This window comes from Oncorhynchus nerka, linkage group LG3 (assembly GCF_034236695.1).
Source record: "Oncorhynchus nerka isolate Pitt River linkage group LG3, Oner_Uvic_2.0, whole genome shotgun sequence".
Lineage (NCBI taxonomy): Eukaryota > Metazoa > Chordata > Actinopteri > Salmoniformes > Salmonidae > Oncorhynchus > Oncorhynchus nerka.
Window position 1 is genome coordinate 49,162,841 of NC_088398.1, and position 22,017 is coordinate 49,184,857.

At 42.6% G+C, this 22,017-nt stretch overlaps 2 protein-coding genes across 3 annotated transcripts in view; both read right to left on the minus strand.

The window, feature by feature from the left end:
- gtdc1 (glycosyltransferase-like domain containing 1) overlaps window positions 1–7,042 on the minus strand; it is a 46,179-nt gene extending 39,137 nt beyond the window's left edge. The window contains 3 exon segments of the mRNA XM_029635216.2: window positions 1,999–2,195; window positions 6,963–6,983; window positions 6,986–7,042. Of these exon segments, the coding sequence (XP_029491076.2) occupies window positions 1,999–2,195; window positions 6,963–6,983; window positions 6,986–7,027 (260 nt within the window). The 5' untranslated portion in view covers window positions 7,028–7,042.
- A 1,408-nt stretch (window positions 7,043–8,450) lies between these two features.
- Window positions 8,451–22,017, minus strand: part of zeb2a (zinc finger E-box binding homeobox 2a) — a 49,637-nt gene continuing 36,070 nt past the window's right edge. The window contains exons 4-10 of one of the 2 annotated variants that reach the window (XM_029635264.2): window positions 19,165–19,233; window positions 17,837–18,034; window positions 17,337–17,551; window positions 15,312–15,420; window positions 12,917–14,952; window positions 12,385–12,484; window positions 8,451–10,557 (exon numbers count right to left, since the gene is read on the minus strand). In XM_029635264.2, coding sequence (XP_029491124.1) covers window positions 9,974–10,557; window positions 12,385–12,484; window positions 12,917–14,952; window positions 15,312–15,420; window positions 17,337–17,551; window positions 17,837–18,034; window positions 19,165–19,233 — 3,311 coding nt within the window. In that variant the 3' untranslated portion in view covers window positions 8,451–9,973. Of the gene's footprint in view, window positions 10,558–12,306; window positions 12,485–12,916; window positions 14,953–15,311; window positions 15,421–17,336; window positions 17,552–17,836; window positions 18,035–19,164; window positions 19,234–22,017 lie in introns of both variants that reach the window. The other variant, XM_029635255.2, reaches the window with a different exon arrangement.

Genomic DNA, 22,017 nt, shown 5'->3' on the forward strand with positions numbered 1-22,017 from the left:
TGATACAGCGAATTATAAGTGAAATTATCTGTCTATAGACAATTGTTGGAAAAATTAATTGTGTCATGCACAAAGCAGATGTCCTAACCGACCTGTCAAAACTATAGTTTGTTAACAATACATTTGTGAAGTGGTTGAAAAACTAGTTTTAATGACTCCAACATAAGTGTATGTAAACTTCTGACTTCAACTGTAGGTAGGCTACTCTGTTTTTGCCAGGCAAAACCGGAAGAAAATAAACAAGCGCTTTCTGGTCACTATCTGGATATGTGCAGCCGCCTTTGCATGCAAACTTTTCTTTCTGAAGCACAAATTTGATGTTTTTGAAACAATCATTTGATGCAATGCCGTAGCCCAATGTTAGTGACCAGATTGAATAAGCAAAGGTATAAATATCAAATACAAATGGTAGGCTATAATATTATGTAGCCTATTAAAATATGTATGAAAAAACTTCCCACTTGCACCACCCAAAACCTTCCCATTGCGCTAGCTCATCCGACCTGTTTTGATTGACAGTTTGCTGGTCCAATCAGAGGGCTGAGTGTGTTTCACCAGCCAATCATTTTTTTGCAACTGCAATACTGTCTCTGGCTACGTGGAGAACAATCCAAGGAGACTCTGTCCGCAGAATATGTGACAAAACGTTACAAAACCTGGCGAGATGATTTCAAGTCATCAGTCTCAAATCAAAGTCGAGTTTTGAAGCTCCAAGTCAAATCTGAAATTATTGTACTTTCTATCAAGTTGACTCTCAAGTCATGACATTTGTAACAACAGTCAGACTTGAATGCACACCTCTGCTAGCCACTATCGATTTGACTACCTGTCTTCATTTTGACTGATGACCTTTTTGAAGTTGGAATTCTACTCTATATGTGACATGGCTCGCCCACTGTGTTCTCCAGTAACGACTGTTACTGCGGTGTTGCAGAGATGACAGAGAGGGATCAAAACCAGACAAGTACACACCCATCTGAGCGTTAGCCCTGTGTGTGGGTGAGCCGCAGCATCATGCATCGCTTCACCAAACGTATAGTAAATCGCCCTATATTTGCCAATCATCTGTGAAGTACTCACCAAGTCCTGAATCAAACCCGTTTCTGCAAAGCAGAAATTATCATCAAATAAAATGATGAATAATAATCATAGTGCACCCTCTGGTTTAATGGCAGGATAGTATCTAATTGAACTGGGTTTCCCTAATAAAACTTACAAAGTCATTCCAAAGCAAAAAGAAAAGATAGCTAAGTACTTTTACACATTGGGTTATTCCCCTAAAAGTAATGTGCAAGATAAAACGGAAAACATATTGACACCGAAAAATAGAGAGTGAAAGGTTGGGGACATTTCAAGCAGCTGTGTCTCATTACATATGACCTAAATCCTCTCTGTGGAAGTCAATGACCTAATGGAATCCCAATCTCAGAAGTCCACGAGTGAGTGATACAAGGGTACCTGAAAAATGGCTGACAACCACATGGCCCACTTTCCATCTCACTGTGCCAAAACAGAGGAATTGGATTTCCCCTTTACAGAGCTCACAAACAACATGTTGGAAAGACCAACAAAAAAAGCAGTGTACAGTACCAGTCAAACGTTTGGACACACCTACTCATTCAAGGGCTTTTCTTATTTTTTTTACTATTTTCTACATTGTAGAATAATAGTGAAGACATCAAAACTATGAAATAACACATATGGAATCATGTAGTAACCAAAAAAAAGTGTTAAATCAAATATATTTTAGATTCTAAATGATCCACCCTTTGCACAATCTTGGCATTCTCTCAACCAGCTTCACCTGGAACGCTTTTCCAACAGTCTTGAAGGAGGTCTCACATATGCTGAGCACTTGTTGGCTGCTTTTCCTTCCCTTTCCGATCCAACTGCACTCAAACCATCGCAATGACTGGTACTGTATATTTCACAAAAACAATTATCTAGCAATCTTAATCAGCACTGTATCAATTCTAACAGTCATGTTTCTATGTATACCTGTATGAGGGGCTAGCCGGGATAGCCTGCATGAAGTACAGGGCTGCTGTCCTGGCCCTCCAGTGCCATTTCTTAGCCGGCAGTGTGTAGGACACGCAGTCGTCCACATTCTCTCTAAGCAGGTCTATCAGCTGTTTGTGGGAGCCACCGTAGAACGCCTCTACCAGTAGCACACTCATGGATAGGCTATTCTGAATCTGAGGAGAGAAAAATGAATGATAATAATCAAGGACAAGATAACTGCAGTAAGAATAGGTAAATGAGGGGGAAATCATTGAGATTGACAATGAAGGCCTCCTTGGCAGGGAAAGAGGAAAAGACCAGTTGGATTTTGGGAAGTGTAGTCTATTCATTTCCTGTGGAACAAAAGAAATCTGACCAGTTGTATCAGTTATGGTAAACTGACCTGACGACATACCAATAGGTTTTTTGTAAAATATTCATCACAAACTATCTGGTAGTGTAAATTAATGGCAGAAGCAAGGAAGAATATGAGTGATGATGATGGAAGGAAATTGCAGCCTAAAATGCTGAGGATACATCGATATAATATAACTGTGTTCCCGTGCAATTTCTTTTCCAACAAATCTCCTCCCCATTATTTCCAGTTTATTACAGTAAATGTTATGTCCTCCATCTCATTCTTCCATTAAGCTGCCCACAATGGGTAGTAAGTTATTTGCCACACTCATCATTCGCCCACAGACTTTCCAATCAGTCAATATCTTGCTCCCTCTCTCGTTCTTAAATACAAGTCATATCTTAAGCAGAAAACGTGCTATGTCGTTTTTTTAAACACCATAAAACCTCAAAAAAAAGTAAAAGACGGTAGATATGGAGTTCAGTAGGAAGTAAATGTTTGAGAAAGGCAAACAGAAGTTTAGACCAATGACAAAAATACATCTTCCTTGAAAGCAAAATTGTGACCCATTGTAACAAAACATTTAATGGAAAACCAATATATATTGGCAGCATTAAATTAGTAAACAAATCCTAAATGTTTAGATGACATATTGACATCTCTGACCTAGTGTGTGACTCTTGCCAAGCACCGAGCATTATTCAAGCTTTCACAGAATTTTAAACAATTATGTGGATAGACAATGGACCATTACTGTATGGCATAACAACAGCTAACAGAAGACAAACATCTCATCTGGAATAGAACACGAAACAACACATTTTCAACCACATCTCCGGGGGGGGGATTTCCAATCTTACCGCCATGCATTGCAAAATGGACCCATTGACGATCAAATCTCTCCTCGTCTATACCTTTCGCCCACCCTTTCAGAGTATTCAGGTTATTGACACCATTCCACCTCAATGGCAGACATTAACTGAAAGGGTTAATGTCACCATTCTCTCCCCCACACACTGATGTGACAGGGAATCCCCAACGCACCAAACCACTCAGGAATTAATAACACAGTAATGACACTGTGAATGTTGACAAGTCATTTCACGACCTGACATGTCTGACTGGAGACTCTCAGATAGGCTTTGTCATTAAACCGAAACACCATTTCAGCCTGGAAACAAAACAACATGACAAAAAGTGAATATTGGAACATAATAAGAAGGTACATATTAGAAGGTAATTTTTTCCCCTGGCTCATTGTTGTTGTTGGCTTTTCTAATATTTAGCACAACGCCCTTACATGTAGAATTTAACTTTACATCCTCAACGTCACTGACAACATTGCCAGAGTATAGGGCGACTACAGCACATATTCATTCTCTCCGAAATCTAAGTGGAAAATCACCACCACAGCTTTATAAATCCTGTGTGTATCCCGGAAAAAACACACTGAAGTGCATAACACTCCCCTCACCACACACACATCACCCTGAGGTGCAAAGGGATTTCATGCAGAAATACAGGATTATTTAGCAAGGGTGGGGTGGGGTGAGGCAGCCAGCATTTCCATATAAAAATGCATAAAAACGTCACTGTGAGGACCAATCGTGACCATTAAAGTCATCACCAGAAGCACTACCCCCATCGTGCCCTTGGGGGTAGCAGGCACAGGGTTGGATGGGATTGCAGGGACCGGCGGCAAACGCAGATCGCTGGAGCGTGCGTGCCAGATTCCGACACCTCCCTTTTGCTCCCTTCGGCCATGCAGGGTTTAAGCATGCATTCTGTCTGTGTGTGTGTGTGTCTGTCTGTGTGTGTGTGTGTGGGAATCATCTTAGATGGTGGCTGACAGGGAGGAGGATAGCTCTGATTCCTTTTTTTGGAGGATTTATTTATCCTAAACATGGGATCAGAGCATGAGAGATCCCCCTCAGATACTATAGCAGCTGAGAACATGGCAGATTGAGGCTAACACGGAACCCAAACCGGCAGTGCCATCGGGCGCACGCGCGCTACCAAATGTATTTTGCCCCCCCACACCAAACGCGATCACGACACGCAGGTTAAAATATCAAAACAAACTCTGAACCAATTACATTAATTTGGGGACAGGTCGAAAAACATTAAACATGGCAATTTAGCTAGCTAGCTTGCACTTGCTAGCTAACGTTAATTTGTCCTATGTAGCTAGCTTGCTATTGTTCATCTTTCAATCACATACGTGGGTATAACCAATGAGGAGATGGCACGTGGGTATCTGCTTCTATAAATCAATGAGGAGATGACTTTCAGCACGATCTGCGTCAGAAATAGGAATGCATTCTATTTTAGCCCTTGGCGTCGCAGGCGCTCGTTGGCGCGCAGTGTGGGTGCAATAATTGAATAACATGGATTTCTAAATGTATTTTGCGACGCTCGCAACATGTCCGGTCTGGTCAGCATGTTTTTTTTTGTTTTGTTTTTTGTCCGGTCTGGTCAGCATGTAAGGCTAACCAAAGTTATTGAGCACTGTCCAGAAGGTAGTTAGGGTTCAGGGCCCACTTGACCAACCAGCTAGGTGATAAATGTAGTAAATACTAACACATATAAGATAAAGGCTACATAATACATCAAATTTTGAAAAATTACTAGACATAAAAATTAACTGTAGTCTGACATCTGGGAAAATAGTTTAGCCCCTGTCATTTTATGTTCCTTTAATCTGAATAAAATTCCTGGCACCAAATGTATTCGAGAGCAAATGTCTTTTATGATTGAAATGTTTTGAAAGATGACATACTTGAAAGACTACACTCCTAGTGTATTGAATTGTTCACCATGATTTTATCTGTGGGCTATAACTGAGTTATAGGTCATAGAAGCATTTCATATTTTCCACCATTGGTGTAAATGGCAATAATTTTCAGATATTTCTAAAAACTATGATTACATTAGGATCAGTGCTCAACCAGCAAAACAGAGGGTAATACTGTGTCCTAAAAACCTTTTCATTCAGTGTTCTCATGACAGGCCTTTCAGTTTGACAATGCAAATTTAAGCAGCTTCGCACATCGAGCAAGGAACGTGTAATGCTATTCATAACTCCTTTGATCTCATATTAGAAAAGGGGAGGAAGCTCCCATTTTCCACGGATTAAGGTTTCAAAGCGGTGAAATGAGTGAGAAGTGACTTTTCCTTCTTTTAATTGAGGAAGTCGTGCCCTTGTACTTCACAAGCGCAGGCTTTACGTAAAAGCGAATCATTTAAGGATCCACTGAAAGGGACTACAGCTATAATTATAGGCACATGGACATGTGCTAATCTCTCTGTGCTGCCTTGGATGGGGAGAAGGAGAAGGCACAGTGATACGCACAATAGCCAGGAAAATGAAAAGACAGGCAGGCACCACAGCAGTCCAATGCAGAACTTTACAGACTTCATATGACAAAACTAAAATGAAATGTTCCATCTACCACACTCAATGACATCAGATCTCCTTTGGTAAATGAAACTACCTATGAGCCATGAATGTGCTACTATGTACTTGTCGGTTATTAAAACCATACTGTATTTGTCAAGATATGATTTCTCATTCAGATGACGGATCACACTTTCAGGCAGTCTAGGCCACTGAATGAAATAATGCTTTTTTTCTTTACATTGTGTAGGCAATTTTCACGACTTTTGGGTGGCCTTGTAAATTTAGAGCATCCCTCAAGAAGCTTACTCATTTAAAACCACATCACTGGTGAGTATTTCACTGTTGAGCTACTGTAGTGAGAGAAAAAAACATTTTCTTGAGTAACACAGTAAGCAAACTGTCATAAACGGCAATACTATTCTCTGTATTTTAGTATGAACTGACTGATCAGATGTAGGCAGAGAAATTGTGTCATCAGTTGTGACCATTAGTTGACTCGAGGGCTTGAAATGGGTAGAGGTCTATTTAGATTTCGTATGAAATGTAAGGCAGTAGAGTAGGGGGAACTATCTAACCTACTAAATGGAGAATCAGTCTTTCCCTTCAGTCTTTAAAATGTTCAACATTATTGCAACAATTAAGACTGTCTGGCTATGCATGTAATACTAAACCAAATACTAGCTGTGTGTGCTCATGACAACTCGTAGTAACCTAGCCATACAACAAAAAAAGGCGGTAAACAAAATGTTCTCAAAATAACTACTTTATTTCGTATTTTGGAGAAATAGCAGCTGTCACATAAGAAAGAACAGTTCTTCAGCACTCTAACATCATATTTACTTTGGTGAGTTGAGTAACGTACATTAAATCCAGTCACTAAACAAACTGTTCAGGGATTTCGTCTATGGCCTTTACCGCTCAAAGATCCAGAAAACTCATCTTTAGCAAGCCGCACTAACGCCGTGCTGGACCAGAGCTAGATTGTACAGTATCCAACATCTCGTTTGACACACTAATTTAATCCGTAACCATATCCGCCATCGAATACATATAGCCTAGTCTGGATATGCCCCCCCCCCCCAAAAAAAAATGTTTTTATCTTCACTAAATACAAATTAATGTAGATATAAAGGTAAAGTGTTTGAAACAACGTGCTATGAGTGGCAGTGTTCTTTTGTGTCTGCATGTGGAATGAAAACTCACCTCTTCCTGAATATGCTTGCTAGAAAAAAGGACGCAAATATTTCGTCCATGCGTGATACCGTCATTTTAGGAACGCCTCTCACCCGATGTACACTATTTACCACAGCCACAAAGTCATACACCCCGCCTATTTCTACAATTTTGTTTCTTAAAATGTGTTTTTAAACCTAACCTTAAAAACACTTCTAACCTTATGCCTAACCCTAACATTTAAATAAATAAATAAATCGTTTTTGTTTTCAAGAATTTTTACGATATAGCCTATTTTGACTATGTGGCTGTGGTCACTAGTGGAAACCCTCTCACCTTGCTGGTTGCATGATCAGAGCATTCCGGGATCCTTGGGACGTCCCTACTCCAAGCTCTAACCTTAACTCCTACCCTTAGCTTAACCATAACCCTTACCTAACCTTTACATTTACCTTAACCATTTTAAATGTCAACTTCAACGGGGTATTGATGTCCCAGATAGCAAAGACCCTGTTTGCATAGGTCTTCAGTGGCTTGAGCGATAGAGCTTTCTCACACAGTATTTTGACAATTCTGTCAAGGGGGAATTTTGCTAGGCTACTTGTAAGCATATTCTCTGCCAATAACTGATCTTCCATGTTTTAGTTGACTCAGTGATGAAATGTGCATTTCTCTTACCCAACATCTGATCGATCATACAATAGACTATCTTCTTTCTATGTGTGTGTGTGTGTGTGTGTGTGTGTATGTGTGTGTGTGTGCGTGCGTGTGCGTGCGTGCGTCTAACTCGATGAACTCTTCACCTGCTTCTATTTGCATTTCATTACGTGAGTTCAATTAGTAAGGTCATGGATAAAGTCATTCTTCTGAGTTCCTGTGCAAACAGTTCATGGCAAGTTTGACTGTCCGCTGCTGGTGACAATTTTAGCTCAAGCCTAGTTTTTCTTTTCAAACTTTAAAAAGGCAAAGTAATTTTAAAGCCTATCACACACAGCCTCTAAGAAATCTGGTACATAAAGTAACATCCACATCAGAAGATGAAGATAGCAATAAATTCTATTTGAGAGGCTTGAGATTATTTTTCCTAATTTTATAGTAAAGTAAAAGACTGTACTAATGAGTTTATGTTAATTAGGAACTTTCCCTGAGTAGAACATGAAACTAAAGCTGGGTAAATGTCTACAGTACTTTTGAAAATGTTTCCCTTTGAAAGTGTTAGTACATGTTTATTGAATGTTCTATTATATTGGCATGTACAAATTCAATTATAATTCAATTGTAAAGTTAAACAAAAACACAACACAGTAACACTTCCTACTTTCACATGCTAAGATAGAATGTTTCCAGACACTGAACTGTGACATTTCACAATTTAATGTGCTGTCTAGTTAGGACATTGGAAAACAACCAATAATCTAGACAATAATGACCTTAATAAAAATTGAATAAACATGAGACTGCTATACCCCACATACACATGATCACTGTTAGATTGTTAATAAATAGAAGTAGTTCAAGTACAAGAAGAATAACACAGCTTTATTAAAATTTTATTTGGCTACATTTATTCGAGCATGGTCATTTCCAAGAGAAATTAAAAATTCAATAATACTTCAGACATTTCAGGAATTTTTCATTATCAACAGTCCCTCTATCTTCATCTCTTTACCTGGATGAATAAAGTGGATTTTTATTGTCAAAAAATACAGTGTTTTCACAATATTGTATCAAAAGTTCCCCAAATTTAGAATTTCCAGTAGTTGAAAGGAAATAAAACATTGAGAACAAAATTTCAAATTTTAACAATGAATGTTTTTCCAAATACCATAGAATGCTCTCTATTTATAATTTGCTCCAATAGTCAATGACAGAATCCTTTACTAAAATATATCTATTTTTTGAGGAACTATAATACTGTACACTACAGTATGAAATAAATAAAATTAGGAAATATAAAATGAGTCACATAAATAAAATGGTAATTTTAAAATAAAAACGAAATGTAATTTATGCTTGGAAAAAAATCAACAAAAAGTAATACTGACAAAAGGTCATGAAAAAAAAATACAGAAAATTGCACAAACATAAGTAAACTAACGAACTGCTGTCTCAATCTATGCTAATACTGACATGGGTACATGGAAAACAAGGTGAAATATTTATTTAATACTGAAGCCAGAGCAAAGATAACACAAATCAACTCTGATTTACACTGTACAAGGATGGCACTTGCAGAAACGCACAGGTGAAAAGGTTTGCATATAAGGCTTTCTGTTGAGAAAATAAAACATACAAAGGCTCTGTCTTTATGTACGGAGCCCTCCATATTTCATTGTTCCCTCCTTCATTCTGTCACTCCATTCCGGTCCAATTTAAGACTCACAACATATCAAATTCACACAGGTTTAAAGTTTCCTTCACATAAAGAAATTTGTGAGGCCCAAAATTGTGTGGTTAGTTTGCCTGGCAAAAAAGGTGGTAGAACCAAGGACATCACAGTAAGTGGTAGACAAAGTACAACACTGACGGACTGCTACCGAGTCTTCAAGCACGGTATAAATATACATAGGCTTTTTTTTTCAAAAAATGTTTTTGTAGTGATTAAAGGGGCAGAGTGCAATTTCCTAGTTTGGGGTATTAACACAATGAAACACAAGGGTTAAGAACATTATAGCACCACACAGCTTTTAGGCCTTATTTAACACTGTACATTTAAAAACAGCTTCATTTCATTTTTAATTATAATGATAATCATTATTACTTCATTTTTTTTTGTTGCATAATGTGGATTCTTAAACAATCCCACCCAGCTTGTCGTCACAACTCTGATGTTGGCAGTCACCACATTGCATGAGTCCATCATTATGAGCTTCTGAGAAGCTAGAGGCAAGCGCTCGCGCTTGCTTGACTGAGCCACCGCAGTGCCTATCTGAAAACAAAGCAAGTTTCATGTTTGTTGGAAGAATGGAAAAAGGAAATGAAACAACCCAACATGACAAATATTTGCTGAAAGCTTTTTTTCAAATGACTGCAGTATTGACTTAATCTGCTTCTTCCTGGTCCGACTTGGTGTCTGTTTTCCCTTCTCTTGAACTCTCATCCATTGAATGCTCCGCATCTTTCCCCTCATCATTCCTCGCCGTGTCCATCCTGCTGTCATCCTCTTCCTCATCCTCTCCCTCCCTGAAAGTTCCCGTCTCTCGCCTGTCTGTCACCTTCTCATACGTCTCGTCCACTTCCCTCTCTCCTCGTCCTCCTCTCATCCCTCCTTCAGTGCCGTCCCTCAGAATGGTGCCAACCCCATCCTCCGGCTGGTCCTCGGTGTCAGAGTAGCCCAGTGGCCCCAGACCCTGCAGGTAGGCCCTCCTCATCAGCAACTCTGTGGGTTCCAGGGGGCCCTTATCCCGGGCCTCCCTTTCAGCCGCCTCCCTTTCCTCTGCCTCCCTCTTGCAGTAGGAGTACCGGTGGTTCATGTGCTGAGAGTAGGAGCCTGAGTGAGAGAAGCGCTTGCCACACTTGTCGCATTGGTATGGCTTTTCACCCGAGTGCAGACGCGAGTGCTCGATGAGGTGGTGCTTATGTTTGAAGGCCTTCTTACAGATCGTGCACTGGTGTGGCCGCTTGCCTGCAGAGACACAGGAGACAGGGGAGAGAAAGTGTTACTATGGTGTTACTGCGGTCCCCTTCTCTAGAAACACAGAGCAGTACAAAAGGAAGATAAACGGTTATTCAGGAGAACAGACATACAGTAGACATGCAATGTTAGAGTGACTTTGATCTGACTTTGGCACAGAATGTATTGATCATGTTAAGTGCGTCTTGAGTGTAAAAGCATTTATATCATATGTCAGGATTCCTTCATTCCCTCCCATCATGGTGAAAATAATTAACACAAGAAAATAATGATAGGAATGAGTAATGTTGTGACTGTATAAATAAACTCAAGTACATTTCTCAAATACATTTCTGAAAACAAAACAAAATAAAGTGTTGAAAGTAACCCGACATTTATGGTTGACCACCTAACCTTAGAGACTTCTTCAGTTGCTGCTAGATAACACTGGGGGGAGGCAGGTGGAAATAAGAACCCAAACACTCTATGATGGGGTTGTCTGTGACTGCGGCAGGGCGAGTGAGCAGCGAGCTAAGCCAGTGAGCTCAGATGTTTAGAACACCAAGCAAGGTGAAACTGAAGCAGCCTGGCACCAGTGACAGAGTGTGTTGTCATGACATCATTGGTCCAGAATAAAATGACTAGGATTAGGCATCCTTCGCGTGATAGTGTGATGGTTATATTTGTAGGAGGAGTAACTTCACACCCCTTCGCTCCCCTTCCCTGCCCCACCCCCGCACCATGCAGCTCCTCGCATTAAAGGTTTACTACAACTCAGTGGCGCTACCGGAAATATATTCCCTTCCATCTGACTTCTATTAGACAAGATGGGCCTCTCTAATGCCAGTTCAATCGGCCCATATAATAGCACCCTTCCAAAGCTCACATCCCACGCACACATGCACAAACACCTCCCATCCTACGAATGCCAATACACATACAGTACACACATGCGAGCAGCCACGCAACGGAATGCACGCACACACACAGGCAATTCCTAGCTACAAATAGCCTTGGAATGTCTGCAACATCTTCCATAGTTGGCATTCTTGAAGTCCCCCCCCCCCCCCTCGCCCTCCCCACCACCCTCACAGTGTGGCAAAAATAGACGAGACAGCGAATTCCTCATGGAGCATTCCTGCACAGAGTGACAGGAGGTGATGCAACCTGATGAAAGAGAGGAGTCCCCAGGAGGAGAGGTCACATCTTTGAAGATTATTTCAAAAAGAACCAGAAATGCCATGCAGGCAAGCCTTCTATACGACCTGGCATTCTGTTAAATACCACCAGGGTCAAAGCAGTCATTCTTGTCCCTGTCACTGAAGGCACTGTGTATGTACTGTATGAACTTTAAAAAGACAGTCCCTCTTGAAGCGGCAAGTTTGTTTCCAAAATGGCCACTGGTCCTGTTAACTTCTGGAGAATGTCTGGAGCGATAAATGCAATGAAGCTTATGTCTACTTTACTGAACGTTTATGTAACCCCTGTCATATCAAAACATGTCACTATTACCCACCCCTGTCAAAAAGAAAGGAACATGTTAGGTCATGGATCTGAACACATTCAACATAAAAATATGTGAAAGACGAGAGAAAATAAGAACTGAGATGGGAGAAAAAGCTATGTGATCAAGAACGAGAAAAGATAATCAAAAAAGATAATCAAAAAGATAGCTTTCAAAAGACACAAAACATGGAGGGGGTGGGCACAAAGGCGAAGAGGGGGGGTGGGGTAAAAAAGAAGTGTCCAAATGTTATATACCTGTGTGCTCATATTTGTGTCTTAGGAGGGAACTGGTCTTCTGGAATGTTTTGTCGCACAAGTCACACGCGTACATACCACTTTCTGTCTTTTTAATCTTCTTCCGGGAGAGGAGCGATTCGTCTGTCAGGTCCTCCAAGCCTGACAGATAGTCCGCAGTGCCGTCCAGTAGCTCCCCCTATGAGATGAGAGGGGCAGATTTTTCAATTATTTGTAAGTAATCCACACCTGTCACCTAAACATAGACACCTTCTGCTCTGAGTTTGATCCCAAGTCTGGACAGGGCTTAGCCGTCGATCCGTGCAACCTGTGTAAGACCCTTCTTACTGGCCAGGAGAGGAGACATAAAAAGGGGAACATATGGGCTTTCTAATTCTGTGTTGTGGATTTTACGGGTGTAGTGGAAGTATTAACAAAACAGACAAAATACTATTTCACGGGAAAAAATGACATCACAAAAATGTAAAATGTAAATCATTTGACTTGTTTTGTGTTGAGTGTAACTATATCCATTATGCACTCATTTAAAAGGGCAAAATGTTTATTGCAAACCTCTTACTAAAAATGTACTTTAGTGAATGGATCTAAAACTACAAAAGGGCATGCTTACCTGGAAACCTGGTTTCCGTTGGTACTTCCTCGACCTGTGTTGCATTTCAGCAAATGTGGCCGCTCCAGTTGCATAAGTGTAGGCCATGTGGGGCAGGAAGCTCATTGGATCCAGCCCTGGGTACGGCCTCAGGCCTGGGATGCTGGCCTGGGCCTGCATGAAGCTGTGTGGGGGGAACGCTCCATGTGGGGGCAAAGGTGTGTACATGTGACCCCCACCAAAGGGGTTGATGCCAAAGATGGGGCTGGCACTCTTTTCCATCTGGTGGCCACTGTTCCCTCCGTTGTCTCTCCCTGAGCCCAGGAACTCTTTTTTGATGTGGGCCAAGTCCATGGGCTCAGTCCCCTGCTCCCGGTTGGATTGGTGGTGGTCACCATTGCGGTCTGAGACATAGCCGTTTGGTTTGGACCTCTTTTCTCCCAGTGAGATGCTGTTGCTCATCATGTGTTTTGGTAGAGAAAGGTCCAATGGTGCGTCCCCCCCATGGCCATCCCCTTCAGAGGCCAGGCTGTTTGGAGTGTATGAGCTGCTCTGGGAGTTTTTAGAAGAAGTGGAGGAGAGATTGAGAGGAGATGACGTGCTGCTCCTAAGGTGGTCCAAGGACTCTAGTGGTTTGTCACCCATCTGCCTGTTGGCTGTAAACTGGTTGGCCTTTAAATGTCTGTGGGAAGTGTCACGGTCACCGTTGGTGTTGCCGCCGTGTAAATCCGCGAGTGCCATAATGCGATCCACGTGTTGCGCCATGGACATCGGTGACCTGGCCAGGCCGTGGTGGTTGCGCTCCTCTGCACTGCTCCGGTCTGGCGGTGGCGACCGCTTCCTGGAGTTAGCATTACCGTTGTTGTGTTGTTGTTGTTGCTGCTGATTCTTCCACTGGGAGAACCACTCCTTGACAAACTCCTGTGGGAGGCCGACTGCGATGGAAATCTTCAGCAGCTCCTCTGAGTTGGGCTCCATGTTCATGGCGAAGTAGGCCTTGAGCACTGACACGTGGTCCTTGAAAGGGTTGATGGGGCTGGTGGCGCCCCTCTCTGACAGAGAGGATTGCAGAGCGGCCTGCTGCTCTGAGGGGAACACCCCCCTGCGGCTAGGAGGCACACCCTCACTGGGCTGGAGGTGGTTGATCTCCTCGTTCTTCTTACACAGATAGCGCTCGTGCTGGTGCAGTGGGATGGGCCCTGGGAAGTTCTCCTTGCAGAACTGGCAGGAGAAAGGCAGGAATGGAACCTGGTGGCTCTCGTGGTGCGACTTCTCCTCAGGATCCATCGAGTGATTTAGCCTCTCCTTCTTGATGTCCATGTTGATCTGCCTCTTGGAGTCGTCGATCAGGCTCTTGGCCTCATTCACCTTCTCCAGAGTGTAGTCGATTATGCTTTTTGTGGGGCTGCCGTGGCCCACCACCTGGAAGCCAGCACGCGGGGAGGACAAAGCCAACTTCTGCTCCTCCATCTGGGCCCCCAGCTCCTTCATATAGGCCCTGAGCTTGGAGATCTCCTCCGGGTTCCCATCCATCTTCTGCCTGCACACAGTGTTATCCACGATCTGGAGGACCTTCTGCACCTCGCTCAGGTTGTTCCCCAGGGAACCGTAGCCCAGCAGGGGCAGGTCCAAGCCCATCCCACTCAGGTGCTGCAGGGGACTCTGGGAGGTGCTGTGGATCCCCAGAGGGCTGCCTCCTCGGCCGGCTCCGTTCATATAGCCCCCTGGCCCTCCGACGCCATACTGGGAGGCCATCAGTAGCCTGTAGTCATTGAAGTCCATGGGCTCTGCCTTGATGTCCAGGTGGCTTTGCTGGTCTTGGGAGCCCATGGGGCGGCCGTTCTCCAGCTTGTGGCGGAGCTGGGCCAGGGCGGGGCTTCCCGGAGAGGAGGCGGTGGAGTTAGGGGAGGAGCCAGCCTTGGTGTTACCTCCTCCGTTACGTACTCGTCCGTTGACAGAGATCAGACCGATGCACTTCTTGCTGCTGATGTGGGAGCTGTAGGAGCCGGAGTGGGAGAAGCGCTTCTTGCAGTTGGAACACTCATATGGTTTCTCCCCTGTAAACGGGAAACAACAACATGTATTTCAAGTTACTCCATTTTGAATACTTGAATTTGGCTGGTAGTGAAATAGCTGAAGATTTCGTTCAGTGTGAAAATGAGAATCTCTATTTCTATTCAACTCTCATTTTCTTGAGCTATGGCCTCATCCATATGGCTGAATTAGTCAGTTATGAAACAGGTCTGAAACAGTGAGCTATTATAAAACAGAATGACTCATTTACTGACAGAGGCCAAAAAGGAACATTATCAATTTTAATTTTATGGCATAAGCCCTCTCAGTCATCTAGCTACAGTCACATTAATACATTTAAAAATGGTGGGTTAAAGCCAGCTTGACTCGGCTTAGTACCTACCGCTGTGAATTCGGAGATGCTCCTTCAAATGATGCTTGTATTTGAAGGCTTTTCCACACTCGGTGCATTTGAACTTCCGGTTGCCGGCCCCTTCATTCAGAAGCTGGGGCTGTGAAGGAGATAGAAAAAGGGAGTTTTCAACATCAGTGCCACCTAAACGTGGTGTGTAAGAGAGGGAGGTCACAAATGTACAAGACACTAGGGAAGATTTCAAGGTAGCTGGTCTTGAGAAGGAATGTAATGAGTTCTTCATAGCTTCAACGGTAGGCTACTTTGCAACACAATAACACTCCCTCACACAAGTTAACTAGCCTATATCTAACAGTTTTCTTTTGGGGGGGGTTTACATCCTAAACTGCGTAAACAAAATGATGAAGCACACAAGCAACTCTAATCGATTTCGAGAATACAGTGTGGGTTGAGTTTTTGTGTTCTGTTCAAAGGTAACTGTTTAGTGTAGGTGCATTTCCTGCATTTGAAATTCAAATGAGTGCAGATAACAAACAAAAACAATGTCTAGGGAGATGAAGCCCCCACAAAGAACTTCATGAGAATGATGTGGGAGGTGTACATTGTTACATTTTCAATACCAAAAAAAATCCCTTTTCGCTAATGCTTGCTGAGGAGTCTATGTACCGGTATGTGCGAAAGTGTGTGTGTGATTGTGTATGGAGTTAAGACATTCCTAAGGCAGGTGACATTTTAGGTTAGGGCATGTGATTAGGGTTAGCCTACTGAATGTGGCTTGAAGGGGACTACTTTGTGAAAAAGCTATCCGGGAAATTGGGGCAATGAACGATGTGGAACCTGCCATCATAACCAAATGTGTGAACAATTAACCCACGATAAACATGTGCTCTAGGCACACCGAAGATAAGCAAAGTAGCACAATTCACACATTTACACCAATAGCACTCAGTATCACTCAAATCAAAATCCCTCCACAGTCCGGTGCACTAAGGTAACCCATAATGACCTTCCATAAGATCCTTTATTTAACTATTTTAACTGGAGAGGAAGTACAAAAATAAACAAACACTTAGTCATTTGAGGATTATGATACTCCAGATCACTGGGGAAAAGACCATCTGCTCCTATTTAAGTCAGTCTGGAGGGGGAAAGGGGGAGTCAGGTGAGGGGGTTGAGGCGGTAGAATGGGGGTGCTGCTTCACTGCTTTTGTCACATTGGGCTCAGGGCAAATTTGAGGTTTGAATCTGACATGCTTAATTCAGGAAATCTCATTATAATTACAGTATAATTGGAAAATTGAATGATTCCACTGCTTATTTGCATGGTCCGTTATGAGACAGTTGTAGACTCAGTTATAGGACAGAGAAAAGGTCTACACTTTTGGTTGTGCTTGTACTGATTCCCTGGTTGTACTTACACAATAGGTACATTTTAGATTCTACACTCAATGAAAGCACTTCTTATCGCTGTTTATTAAACCATAGGAAATTGTCCATATCTCTAGCGCTATCTTTACGAGTGCTAATTTCTAATCAAATCTGTTCCAGTTCCAGCAACAGCTGATGCAAAAAGTCAGATGGCCTGAGGAAAGCAATATGCTAGCACATCCCACGCATGCCTCACTGTAGGCGGAAGCTTGGGGGAGCACAACAAAATACAGCTGCGAACAAGCAGTGCGGGGTCTGATTTTTTAAAAGAACAAGAGCTCAAAAGTAACTTGTTGTAATGTGAGAGGAGTAGAGGACGATAGGAAGAGGAAATTAGAATAATCATTCACTCAAGAGAATAGGATTCTCGATGCAGAAGACAAGTGCATGCAGTAACCACGAGGAAGCCATTAAAGCCCTTGCAATTAACAACAATCTTAGATGGGGGGAAAAAAGAGTGACGGGCATTGAGCTCAAATGATACTGTGTTTCACACAGAGCACTGGCCGACCCACCAAACGACACAACCGAATGTGTGAAGGAGATCAGACGAGGAAAGAAAAGGGGATGAGAAGGTGGACAAGAAAAAGAGAAAATGATCATCCCCTGTCTGTCTGCCAGTCTTACCTGATCTCTCCCTGGCTTGTGCGTGGCCATATGCCTCTCCAGCTGTGTGCGGTGGGAGAAGGTCTCACTGCACAGCGGGCAGGGCACGCTCTCCTCGTTCTTCTCATGGCGGTACTTGATGTGCTCCTTGAGCGATGTCAGCCGCTTGTAGCCCCGGTCGCAGTAAGGGCAGGTCAACAGTTGGGCGAAAGCATCTGGAGTCCCAGGTGGCAGGTCTGTGTAGAAGAAAAAGGGAGGAAGAGGAGGGGGAGGGCTCATAAGGTCAGCTAATAGACACTGATGGGCAGCATGCCAAGGTTGTAAACGGAGGAAGTGTAGCAAGCTACATAATTATCTCTGCTTCACAAAGCCTCAGTCGCCAGCAGCTTACACTTAAACACACACTACCCATAAAAGTCACTCAGTAACACTATTGGGGACAAAGTCATAAAAGTGGTAGACCTATAACGCTATAATAGTCCTGGATTTACTGTAGGGCTATTTATTTTCTGGATTCTTACCGTTTTCGTTTTCATCTTGCCCAACGGCCTCGGGAGTTCCGAGTCGTGTCACTTCCTCTGGGGCTTCTGGGTAAATTATGGCAGTGTCTCCACGCTGCAGGTACTCAGCGATGCTGGCTGAGTGGCTGTCACTCTCCTCCAGTTTATTACGCTTAGTGAAGTACTCGTCAAGCCCCGACACCCCATCCATACCCTTCACTGTATAAGACAAGGAAGAGGAGGAGAAGGGCATGTAGAGAAGAAGAGAAATGGAGACAAATAAAAAATATCTGTCAGTCTCATTCGTCCTTCCCCCAACTTGAGAGATGTGCTGCAAAGCTACAGTATATTGGCCACACAGGAAACAGACTGGTCTCTAAATGTGATGAACTGAGGGAAGAAAGCACTAAGCCACTACTTAGAGGGGAGTATACATTTAAGTTACCGTTAATGCTGTCATGTAATGGCTTCTACAAAGAAAAATCAGAGACAATTCCATCATTAAGTGATGTTCACAACCCATCTTAAATGGTGGAGAAAAAAAGCTTTTAAACATTTGAACTTAAATATGTCCTAGTATAACGGGTCATTGGTTTAAGTTGCAATTAGATTTGCGGGGTTTACAGATCTCACTTAGAATTCTCTCTCTACATAATTTAAAGCAGAGATTTGATTATAAGTAAGATAATGTAGGGTTACATCTACTTAACAGTCAGTGTAGGCATAATGGTATATCAGGTATCTAATGCATTCATCGGCTGATTTAACAAATCAGGGCAGTTACAGTCATGTGGCTACCTTTATGTCTTTGGATTATTACTGTTGGCTATTGGCTTGAGAGTTATACGCTGCTGTGTATATTTTTTGTTGAACTGTTAATAATATCCTTAAAACAAAGGACACCAAACTGTCGCCAAGAGGCCTGGATCCCTTGTAGTCACTCTAGGCAAGGTTTTGTTGATAAAACGCTCAATTGCAAAGACCTTGTGACTCACTGCAAGGACAAACTAGCGTTTTATTTTCTGCTTGTAAACCAATTTGAAAGTACATGAACCAAACAAATGAGATTTAGGTCAAAACTCAATTTTGCAGCAAGATGTGATTTGCGCTGCACTCTCACTCAACCTAAAACTGCTTTGCTTTCCCCTCTTGCTTTGCTGCACATGGAGGGATATTATCTTGCATGGCTGTTGACTGTGTGTGTTTCCTATTAGGTATAAATCACCTGCTGCAAGGGGATATTATAATCAAGTCTCTTCCTAGTGTCTTGCTGCTGAGGATTTAAAGCTGGAACGGGGAGTTTTAGTAAACATGGTGTAACAGTGAAGAGGGTGAGAGTGGAAGCTCACCTGTACCATTTCCTACAGAGTGAAGAGAACCCTCTGGCCCCAAGGATTCATATTCCTCCTTCCTTTCATCTGTGAAGGAAAGGAGAAATGCGTTTAAAATCGGACAATCAACTGTGGCTAACACAGCTCTCAATAAACTCAACACTCGAGGCAAAGTCAACTGGAATGCGCATGCTACATGCTACCCTGACAATTCAGTTAACAAGTACCTCTTTCCATTTAGCCCCAGCTCATAATGTGAATGTATTTTCCAGATAATGAAGGACAGGCAGGCGAGGGGTGTACATATACTGTGCCTATTGTGTTTGTTTCTCCTGGCCCCAGTCATGTGACTCCTCAACAGGAGTCACAAGTATCATAAGCTTCCCTTCAAAAGAGGGATATACAACACCCCTGCCTGTAGCAATAGAGGATGGGGAAGAAAGCAAGAACACAGTCTCCTTTTCTCCCCCCTCTCCCCTCTTCATTGCAGCAGGTTACTTTTCAAAACTTCCTTCCTCATGAGCAATGAGTGTCAAACAGGAACCTGATGCTGTGCTTTTTATAACAAAATAGTCTTGCTATGAGTCAAAGGAGTCACAAGGTACTGTGCACGATTTATATCATATATTTATAGTCGAATTACACATTTTGTGGCCCACAAGAGTAAAAGGAAGGTTGAAGGTACAATGCATAGAAATCATCTGCTAGTTTCCCTTAATTAATTCATAAATAATGTAGATGAAAACTATTTTCTTTGTCATAGTTCCAAGACTATGAATCCATGTAAATAAGAAGCGAGGTCTCACCCTTCTCCCTACCACTTAAGTTTCCCCCTGCACCACACAGATAAAATGGTGGTACTGTACGCTTCAGAAAACAACTGCAAAATGCTGCCTTTTCTGATGGGGAAAGCATTGTTGCTTCCCTTCGCCTCAACTTTTGGTTCATTGGGAAGAGAATCATTGCCAGACTTTTTAGAATGAGTTTCATTCAGCCAACATGGGGCTTTTTGTGGGTTCCAGGCCTCAGAGTAAGGACAAAGGCATGTGAGTCACGCCCTGTGCCACTGTCGTAGAATTTAGACACTGTACTCAAGTGTCATTCTATTTTCAGTAGGCCCCTCCTTCACTACACTTACAGTACACTTGCACTGAATATGAAATCTCAAATATAAAATGGAGGCTCATTGTGTTTTCAGTAGTCTTTTTTTCCTAGAGAGGCAGAGGCAAGATGGCGGTTAAAGTAAATTAGCATTTCAGTTCTGTTTGTGGTAATTCTGTTTTGACCCTGCGCATTCTCGATGTGACTCAAACCTCCACAGTTCAAGACTGCTTCTTCTTTTCGGTACCGTGAAGTGACACCCGAGTCCTTTACATCTGTTGCCAGAGTGAAATTGATATGAAAAATATGTGAGTTGTCTATCTTTCGTCAGTTTACATTTACATTTACCTATAAATGTAAAATACCAGCTCAATGAAAATCATCCACCAGTTTAGCATTAGCTATAACAGACTGTAGCAGATGTGCTAATCTGGCATTGATTTCTTTTACAGCTTTCTCATGATGGCCATGATAATGATAACATCTATGCTCGCCGCATCAAGGCTCTTTTCATTTACATTTAGTTTTGGACCGCGTTCAAAATCAAAAACTTCTTCCTAGTACTTTCTATTTCCCAGTTCAGCGGGGCAGCACGCCACCAAGTCATTACCAGAGACGGATAGCCGACGCCAGTCCGTTTTTTAAAACTGGGCGTCTTACATGAGTTCACTCTGCACTCTGTATCTGTCAGGTGGCACTAGAATGGTGGGCCTATTATGCATGTAAATTGCCATCATAAAGCTCCAAATTTAATTTAGGCCTGTTAATGAGTCCTGCTAAAGCCTGGCTCCCTCTTAACGATCCCGTTTGGCTCCTAATTAAAAGTATTTGTCTTTGAGGTCCTGGCGACACCGGTTGTCCTGTCACTGATGCAGATGAGTTGGAGGGGGAGGAGTGGATGGAGAAATATAAAGAGAGAGGGGGGTGAGAGATAGGGAGAGAGGGAGGAAAAGAGAGAAGGGGGGGGGGGGTTGACAGGTTTCGCATGCGCTACTTGCTCATTGTTGATAGCTCTGCCTGTACAATATAGCAATATGGGGGAGTTAGAGGCTGAGTTGGTCACGGCCCACTAAACTGAGTCTAATTATAAAGAATTTTATATCAGGTTGTTTTCCTAAATATAAACAGGGTTAGAATTATGGGTCAACGAGAATGAAAGGTGGCACTTCATATGTTAAACTGAAGTATTGTGACATATTCTGCTCTGCCGAGACCTTGAGTACATTGACCTTTTCGGGGGTTGACTTTATTCCTATGAAAGTATGTGAAAATGAGGAGACAGATGACATGCTTTTACAGAGCCAAGAGAAAGAGAGAAGGAGAGAAAAGAGGGGAGGGAGAACATTGAGAGGACAGACGTGCTACAGGGTGTGAACAGTTACACAGCAGAGTATGTGTGAGAGGGAGGGTGAGTTGGACACACCTCAGGGAGGGAGGGAGGTGGTTTTGCCGACGTGAGCCTGTGAAGCAGCTAAAGTGCTGACTGTGCTTCAGCAGTAACACGTCCCACTAGAGTAGAGCACCATGTCATACTCTACAATCTCCTGTCAACCTCACAGGGCCCCGAAAAATAGGAAAATAGACAGAGTATCGAACAGAGCCACTTCCCAGGCTCAAGCTATTTTAGCAGAAACTGAAAAAAGGTGACTAGGTACTGTATTATTATAAGATGTGTAATTGAATAACATCAGTGATATTATTTTAGTGTCTGTCGTTCTGGAGGTATTGTGCTGATGTTGTTGTGCTGTGTAATTGATTTACAACAGTGAG